The sequence below is a fragment of the Pinus tabuliformis genome, chromosome 3_1 (genome assembly GCF_031772625.1).
Source record: "Pinus tabuliformis cultivar Carrire ecotype Pingquan chromosome 3_1, CPIR1, whole genome shotgun sequence".
NCBI classification, from domain to species: Eukaryota; Viridiplantae; Streptophyta; class Pinopsida; order Pinales; family Pinaceae; genus Pinus; species Pinus tabuliformis.
Genome location: NC_142301.1, coordinates 923,374,498 through 923,383,841, shown reverse-complemented (window position 1 = coordinate 923,383,841; position 9,344 = coordinate 923,374,498). Strand labels below are relative to the sequence as shown.

The window sequence follows — 9,344 nt, the reverse complement described above, 5'->3', positions numbered from 1 at the left end:
AACAAGCAGAAGGAACAACACAACAACAGAAGGAGCAGCAAGCAGAAGGAACAGCCGCAACCAACAGAAGGAACAACAAGCAGAAGGAACAACACAACAACAAAAGGAACAACAAGCAGAAGGAACAACACAACAACAGAAGGAACAACAAGCAGAAGGAACAACACAACAGAAGGAACAACAAGCAGCCCAAGGGGAAAAAGAAGGAAGCAAACCAAATGGAATTCAAGACAAGAAGAATCAGCCCTCTCAGGAGTAGTCAGTCTACAAACCATGAAAAAATACCAGAGAATCAATGTTATGTAAATTTTCTTTACTAGTAGGACAATATGTTAGACAGTATTCAAGAATAGCTACAGAAATCTATGAATTTTTGAATATAAGCATAGGAGAAGGGACTGCGTTCCCAACACATTCTCACGGCTTAGTTTCCACTTATGCTACAGTTGATTGTAATAGGAGCTTGCTCCATCACAACTTTTGGTAATATATCCACTATCTGATCTTGTTAAAAAAAAATGGTGCATTTTCAAGACATAAGAAAATTTAAAGTGTCAAAAAATAGGCCTTAAAAAATGTTGATGCTTTTCAAAATCCACATGAAAATCACCAACATTTAAAAAATATTTTCCACACTTAATACATTAGAAAATTTAAAATGTAAAAAATAAGCCCTCTAAAAAAAAGGGGTTGACGCTGCATCAACCCTTTTCAAAATCAACATGAAAATAACTAACATTTAAAAAAAAAATGTTCATACTTGATACATAAGAAAACAAAATTAAGTGTCAAAAATATGCTTCAAAAAAATAGGGGTGTATTTTGAATCAACACTTTTCAAAATTGGATGATTTTTTGCTACCTCAAAAAAACGAGTACTCGGTACAGTTCCCTTTTGATAGTTTACATTGTTAGGAGTTGTGTCACACATGTTTGACAAACCAGTCACCACCTTTAAGTTGACTAGCAACAACATATCAAAGAGAAGATATTTTTTTAAGCCTTCATAAAGAGGTTTAGTTTCCCTCTCAAGTATAGGTAAATCAAAAACACGGTCATCAAACTAGCCATTCCAACATTATGAAGTGTCTCCTATATCAATCTATTTTTCCCATTTTCTTCAACTATGTTATCAACATCATTATCTTCTTCCATAGGATCATTAGCTTGATCCTCAATATTAATCGATCCATGTTCTTGAACAAACGCTTGTACGACAACCACCTCTTCCTCATCAAGAAATGCCCTAGGGGCGCGATACTATACAATTACAATAAATAAAGTAATATCAGTATATATAGCAAATATTGAAATGTTGATATAACAACAGTTTACAAATATAATATATAAGGAAAACAAAGACAACAAAGACAAAGAAAAACAAATTAGGTTAGACCAAGAAACAAAGACAACAAATCAATGATGATGCTTGTGCAATTTATCAAGATATTTAAGAATATGTTGAAAAAATCTATGAAAGATGTTACTTTTCTTGACATGTAGGAAGTGAGACACTTTCTGAGATATATAGTCATGGCCATAATAAAAACATATTGATCCTATTTTTCATTCATCATTATAATGTCATATTCTTTCTTAATGTCATATTTTGCATAGTATACTTTAAAAATTTATTAATAATGCTCCATAAAAACCCATGATTAACTTCAAAATCCTCTAAGTCCAAACTAATCCCCTAAACATACATTAACCCCCTAACACCTTAACCCCGTTCCCTTAAACCCTTAAACCCCTAAGCCCTTAACCCTTAACCCCTAAACCCTTGATCGACCCAAACGAAAATAATCAAATAATATTTCTAGTCCACATCAAGATGACAGCATAGTTCAAACACCTCCCAAAAGAATATTATCAAATACATTTATAATAGAAAACTAATACAATTTATAATACAAATATATACATCTAAAATACAATATACATATAACATTTGCAAAAACAATGTACAATACAAAGTCATATAATAAATAACTTACAAATTAATGATATTCATGTCCGCCTTCAACGTGTCTATAGTCTCTACAATGCTTTTTAGCTTATTTTATTAGAATTATCCTTGGCCTCAAGCCCTTGCAATTTCTACAAGGGCAATAACATTTTCGATCCTCAAAATCCATCGATGTCGATCCCACATATCCTTGGTCTCCTTGAGGAATGTTATGTGACATTTTTTGTCACCAAACTTCCTGTGATGACTTGTTCAAAGATCAACCTCAAAATAAACCTACGACCTTTCAAAACAATTGCAACTAATATCTATATATATATATATATATAAATATCAACTCTGTCAAAGTTATATGATGTTAATGCCCCCCACACACACACTCGCACAAACATATATATATTATAATTATAATAATATATTTAATAAATTTATATATATAATTGATGTTATAATTATATAATATTATATTAATGTTAATGTTAGTATATGTTAGTTTTTTTTCCCCTTGGAAAAATCGTAATTTTCATTAAGTAAGAAAATTACATGTTGTAAATGCACGATGCATATGCTGTAAGAGAGGCGTTGCCTGTCCAAAAATAAAGGTTCAGGAATATAACTGTTCAAAATTTGATGCCTTATGTCCATGCAGGGAGGCATCAATGTCAGGTGATATACTGCATAATAATTTACTAGATAATAGTCCAGCACTTTGAGAGTGTTGATCAGCTCTAATTAAAAACATGTATATTTACAGATGGAGTAACTAACAAAAAAACATGTAAATATGTCCTGGCTCCCAATAAGCCGAAACTATACAGCGATATCCATATATGGCCGATGGTAGTACTGATAGTGAGCGCCATCCCTCTGTTCCTGTATTAACCAAGTGCTTGGAGGCCTGTCCGCAGCCTCTTTGGATAATCTGTCGGCAGCTGTGTTCCGTTCCCTGTAAATATGATGGCATGTAAAAGAGTAAAAAAAAGAGATAAGTCGCAGAGCCTCATCCAGAATATGTCTCAATGAAAATGCAGAGCATCTTGTAGTTTTGTTTAGCCAGTCACATACAACTTTAGAATCCCCAAATAATTGTAGATCTCTACAATGTTTATCCAAAGCGAATTGAATGATAAATTTTGCGGTGGTTAATTCAACAAAGTTGTTTGTTCCCCTCCCTAATCCCATTTGTATGTTGTATAGGTGGGAAACAGAAATATATAGTATGGCGCCTCCGCCACATCCTCCCTCCTGGGCGGAGCCGTCAAAATAGGCCCAAGGTATCCGGTGATTAATGGTCTCTGGTACTATAATGCGGGGTCGATAGGGTTCAATGTCATTTGGAATGAGGGCAAAGTCAGTCAAAACACGGGCAGCAATGGAGGGCCAATGCGGGACGACGTTCTGGAATGTGAGCTTGTTCCTTGCGATCCAGAGTGCCCAACTAACGAGGAGTGGTAGATTCCTAAGCTTGGTTGGAATAGCGATAGTCCACCAATCGGACCATGCCTCTATGATAGATGCTCCCATCCACCTGCACTGTGGTGCCACCGATGTTAGAATAGATTGCCATAGTTCTTGTGCAGCTGTACACTCTATAAAAAGGTGAGAGACTGATTCATTGTAGCATTTACAGAGACAACACCAATATGGACCATATTGAGAATGCTTGAGAAGGTTGTCTCCTATGGGGATTTTATTTTTTAATATTGTCCACATAAGGAGTCTACATCTGGGAGGTGCTTTGAGCTTCCAAAGTTTCTTCCACCATGACTCGATGGCTTGAGGTATAAGGTAACCTTCGTTAGGTGAGTATCTCCCGGTCTTCGAAAGTGCCCAGATTACCTCATCTTTGCCCTCACTTATTCGGATGTGTGCTTCTGTAAGGGCCTCGATATAATCATTCCAGATCTGAGACCACCGATGAGGGATGTTCAGACTGTGGGCCGATTTCCATGCTTGCTGAAATAAAGTGGTATGCTCAGAGTCTGCAATGTGACAAATGTGAGTGATGTTCGCTGCATTGAGATGGTTTGTGAGCTCAATTGGCAGCCTATGAGCATTCCCACAACCAATCCATGGATCCAGCCCAATCCTCACAGCCGATCTAGATTGTATTTTCCAAGTAATGCCTACTCTGATGGAGTCCAGAGACTTGATTACAACCTTCCATATGATCAATATCCTAGTGGAGAGCCTTTGAGGCAGTCTTAGCCAGTCCATCACTTGCAGCGGGGCGATATATTTAGAGACAACCACCTTTTTCCAAAGACTGCTTGTTGTAATGAGCTGCCAACCAAGTTTTGTTGCCAGTGCTGAGGAGAAATCCTCCAACTTCTTAATGCCCCAGCCACCCCATTTCTTTGGCAAGTTTAGAGCTTCCCACTTGACCCATGCAAATTTTTTTCCTGTCTGTCTACCCTTCCAAAGGAATCTACAGCATAAGGCCTGTATCCTGGAGAGGATGCCCCTGGGAATCCATGCCAGGGACATCCAATAGACCAGAGTAGCCTCCAGTACACTTTTAATGAGAATAAGTCTGCCAGCCCTGGATAGATATTTATAATACCAGATGTTGAGTCGCTTTTCCATCTTTGCAATAAGCCAAGTCCAGTCTGCTATTTTGTATCCCAAGGGCTTCAGCTTATATCCCAGATATTTGAGACCCTCCTCCAGTCTCAGGAGGGAGAACTGAAATCTTTGAAGAGCATAATGAATCTCATGCTGGGAGCATCCGGCCACTGTCAAAGTAGACTTGGTGCAGTTTATAGTCATTCTGGTAGCCGATGTGAATAAAGAGAAAGTATTCTTCATGTTCGTCAAGTCCCCAATGCCACCATTGAGGAATATCAAGACATCGTCCACAAATAACAGATGTGTCAAGATGCATTCATCTGTGATTTTTATGCCTTGCAGTCTGCCCCTTCTGAATTCTTCTTTGACTAGTCTACTGAGCCCTTCCATAATGAGGAGAAAAAGTAATGGTGACAGAGGGCAGCCCTAGCGGAGACCTCTTTCAGAATGAAAGAAAGGAGAAGCGCTTCCGTTAACCAGAACATTGAATGGTATGTTAGTGATGCAACTCATAATCCATTTAATGAAAACAAAAGGAAACCCCAGGTGGGTTAACAACATTCTTAAGTACAACCAGCAAACTCTGTCAAAAGCCTTAGTGAGATCAACCTTAAGAATCATACCTTTGATTTTCTTGACATGCAGAGAGTGCAATACCTCTTGAGCTGTTCCCACAGCCTCATGTATCTGGCGATCTTGTAGGAAGGCAAATTGCTCTGGAGATATGTGTTTGGATAAGATGGGCCTCAGTCGATTGGCTATAATTTTAGCCATGATCTTATAAATGCAGTTGCACAAAGAAATTGGTCTGTAGTCGTCAAAGGTGGTCGAATTATCGGTCTTGGGGATGAGCGCAATGAAGGTTGAGATGAAAGGAGCATGCATTTTGCCATTATTTCTGGAATCCTCAATGACTTTGAGGAGGTCTGCACCAAGAATCTCAAAGAAAGCTAGATAGAACTCTATCGACCAACCATCCGGCCCAGGGCTCTTATCTTTCTTGAACCACTTGAGAGTGGCTTCTAGTTCCCCTAGAGTGACTTCCATAGTCAGTTCCCTGGCATCCTCCTGTTCCACAAAGCGTGGAAAGAGCTGAGCCACTTGTATTATTTCAGCAAGGTTGACATCGGGGGGAGCTCTGTAAATCTTTTTGAAATGAGAGGATGCCAATGATGCCAACTGAGGGAAAGTGTTTACAGTGAGGCCTTGATCATCTGAGAGCTGCCAGATGGTATTTATTGCTTTCCTCCCATTTGCATATTTGTGATAAAATTTTGTGTTATCATCACCCTCTTGCAGCCAGATCTCCCTACTCCTCAGCCTCCAAGCTTCTTCACGGTCCTTTAAGATTTTCCCTCTAGCTGCATAGCAAGATGAGATTCTTTCCTTGTGTTCTATGGAGCTGTATACCCCACCCAGATCATTTTCAAATTCTGCTATTTCACTTTCTGCCTTTCTCAGGGTTTGATCATCCTTGACCCTTTTGTTATGTGCCCATATTTTGGAAAGCCTCTTCAGCTCGGTAAGATTGTGAGCAAAACCTTTAGCTATGTTCCCTCCAGCAGCTGGGGGATTTGTCTTCCAAAAATCTGTGACCATGCATATATAGGAAGCATCCTTTAACCATGCAGAGAAAAACTTAAAAGGACCCTTGGGTTTTCCCTGCCCTCCGCAGATTTCCATATATATTGGGAAATGATCAGAGATGCCTCCCGATCCCACCCATTGTCTATGATTAAGACCATGGTCAAGTAGTCTTTCCTTGATTAGGAATCGATCAAGTCTTCGAGCTAGACTATCATCCCCAATCCTATTATTCCTCTAGGTGGGCTGCAGCTTTGCAGAGGGGATATCAATCAAGTTGTGTGATTCCAAGGCATTCTCAAAATAGTTAGATAGGGGGTCCCTCTGTGCTCGGTGACCCCATGATTCAGAATGGCCTATGGAGAAATTTAAATCACCTCCCATGATAAGGTATTCCTTTTGAAGTAGCTCAGAGCTCAAGAAGTGATCCCAGTATTCAGGTCGATGATGGCACGGCCCATAGACATTATAAAACCAAATCTCCATTCCCAGATCAGCTATGAACAAATCCGCCCCAATATGCCCAGATCCACCCCAACTGTTGCGAAGGTTTATGGTGCGCGAATTGTAGCCCAAGGAAATTCCACCAGATCTTCCATTAGCATCAAGGCCAAGAAATATCCAATCGGGGAGCATCGATTCAAGTAGGTGAGAGATGGCTTCAGTTGTTCCTAATGTTTCCTGTAAAAAAATGACATCTACCGGTTCTGCGGCAATCATTCTTCGAAGTGCTAATTTTTTTCAGGCCTAGCTAGCCCTCTGCAATTGAAGGAGACTATCTTCATGGGGGGGATCCTTTAGGGGGATCCGTGCTCTAAGTGCCCCATGAATGGTTGCTTGTTTGCCAGTAGCAATCTCGTCTCCAGCTAGGCTCTGTGCTTTGGAGAGAGACGAGGGTCAACCCCAAGGGAGTTTAGGGGGGAAGGGGAGGTAATCAGGTCTAATCCAATGTGGTCCAAAGCCTGTCTTTTTGCCTTGGATCAGGTCTGATATCTCAGGGAGGGAGGCCCAGACTCAGGTGCAGGAGTGATAGGGGGGAGGGGGTCTGGGAACGAAGGGGGAATGGTAGAGAGAGTAGATGAGGGGGGGCTAAGGGGGCAGGTCAAAGAGATGGGGGGCAGAGAGAGTCCAACCGAGCCATGAACAATGCCAGAAGTAGAAAAAACATTACAATTGGCAGTAGAGAGAAAATGAGAAAGATTAGCAGAGGGAGAGTTCTTACTCGAAGCATCCGTAGCCCTGACAGCCGCCCTAGCCCTTGTGAGAGGAGGAGAGGGTGGCCGAATAGGTGGTCTGTCGCGCTTCTTCGGGGTCACTTGCATGGGGGTCTTCTTTACTGAAACAGGATCCGCTTGTACCTCTGAGTCAGCTCTAGGGGGTTGTTCCCCCTGCTTCTGTGGTGACTTTGGTGGGATCACCCTTCCTGAATCCCCTGTACTAGCCTTGCCATTAAGAGGGAAATCTCGATATAGGTGCCCAACCTTATGGCATCTTCTGCATCTGAAGGGAACTCCTTCATAATCCAACGTCTGCCGCCGAGAGGAATTCCTCCATTGTATAGTGATAAACTCCTGTAATCCATCAATGGTATCCAAATGTACCAGGACCCTAGCATAGGCCATCTTCCCTGTAGTGAGGTAGGATTTGTCATGTTCTAAATAAGTGCCAAGTGCATTCCCAATGCGTCTAAAGACATCCTCAGACCAGAACTATAATGGTAACCCAGGAAGATGGACCCAGAGGGGGCCAACTTCAAGTCGCTCTTGTTTAGGGTAAAAAAGGGGAGTCCATCTGCGGAGGAGCACCAACGCCTGTTCTATATGCCAGACAGTTGAGAGCACCCAATTTGTATGTTCGACCCTGGAAAAGCGTAGGGAAAACCATCCCTTAACAAAATTTTGCACAAATGGAGGATCAACCAGGTGATGACCCCATACCTCAGTTGCCCATTGCTTCAGCCTTGACACACTGTAGTTGTGTCCCCTGACGCAACCCACCAAGACCCGATCTGTTGTGTCCATGGAGTCGCACAATTGTGTGTCCTTGGTTAACCTAAGGAAAACCTCACAGGCCTTAGGTTTCAAACACTTCTTTTTTTTAGATGCCCTGGTCCTATCATCAGATGAGGGTTGTTGTGGGTCGGTCGAAGGGGGAAGTGTCCCAGTGATAGGAGAATCCGAGATAGGCACCGAGGTGAAGATGCCAGTTAAGGGAGAAATCCCAGTGAGGTTACCAGACTGGGGAGTGACAAGTGGCAACGAGGATTGATGGTCGACAGCATGAGCCACTGGTTCACAGGATTGAGTAGCCGAGGGGACACGAGAGCCAACCGAGGGAGGAAAAGGGGCGAGGCCCGTCGATAGGGTTTCACTGCTAGGGTTCAGAGGATGTTCCACAAACTGGAGAGTAGAAGGCGACAGAGGTTGTGCCGTGAGGTCTGGCAGGGTAGGGCTGACCTCCGAGAGGGTAATAACCGAGCTCTTGGATCCCGAGATTGATGGCAACGCTTTGACGGCATCGAAAAGTTCACAACCAAAGGAGAAGACGCCTGCCGGGTTTGAATGAGGATGTGTCCAAATAGAGACCCCCTCCAAAGGGTCCACTGAATAATCAACTAAGTCCTCCATAACTGTCACTAAAAAACTGCGCCAGCTGCCTTCAGAGTGTTGGGGAGCCCGTCGCTGTATAAACTGGAATGGTAGCGATCAGGGAGGGGAAGGGAAGGCTAAGACGACGAAGAGGAGGTATTAACCGCGATAGTTTGTCGGCAGCGAAAAAGGTAACAGCAGAGGCGTACGGGCTAGCAGATGCCGCGAGGTACCGTTATGATAGCTGAAAATAATTTTGTGCTTCAAGAACCTGAATAAACCCAAAACTGCGACAGATCCTGATCTGAAACCCTTGACTCCATATCCATCTCCTTTGTGAAGTCGGTTTTCTACGATTTAAATCAATAAAGTATTAATAAAAAAACACTATTTATTTCGATGGAATATGTGGAAGTTAATATATGTTAGTTATATATTAATAATATTATATTTAATTATAATATTAATGGTAGTTTATTTTAATTATTTAAATTAATCAACGTAAAGCGGTCTTATATTAGACATTGTCAGGGAAAAAAGTCATTAATGTGGAATTGAACGTTATGCAATGGTTACTTGCCATTTGTTGGAAATTGGACAACACATTTTCATATTGGATATAGTGTCGGATATTC

At 41.5% G+C, this 9,344-nt stretch overlaps 1 protein-coding gene across 1 annotated transcript; it reads right to left on the bottom strand.

Annotated features, from left to right (window-relative positions):
• Positions 1-2,779: 2,779 nt before the first annotated feature.
• Positions 2,780-7,743, bottom strand: LOC149190761 (uncharacterized). Its single transcript, XM_089410588.1, has 4 exons — positions 7,344-7,743; positions 5,161-6,126; positions 3,732-4,920; positions 2,780-2,915 (listed from the first exon to the last, which is right to left on the bottom strand). Exons 1-4 carry the CDS (start codon positions 7,741-7,743, stop codon positions 2,780-2,782), a joined length of 2,691 nt encoding a protein of 896 aa, XP_089266714.1.
• Positions 7,744-9,344: the final 1,601 nt, after the last annotated feature.

Bases quoted from the DNA above. Each gene is read 5' to 3' on its own strand.
- LOC149190761 (XM_089410588.1), bottom strand. From the start codon at position 7,743: ATGGCCTATGCTAGGGTCCTGGTACATTTGGATACCATTGATGGATTA. The intron at 6,127-7,343 runs GTAAGAACTCTC...GCATGGTCACAG, and splicing joins CAGGGCTACGGATGCTTCGA to ATTTTTGGAAGACAAATCCC. The intron at 2,916-3,731 runs GTGGAAGAAACT...TCATATTTACAG, and splicing joins CCTCAAGCCATCGAGTCATG to GGAACGGAACACAGCTGCCG.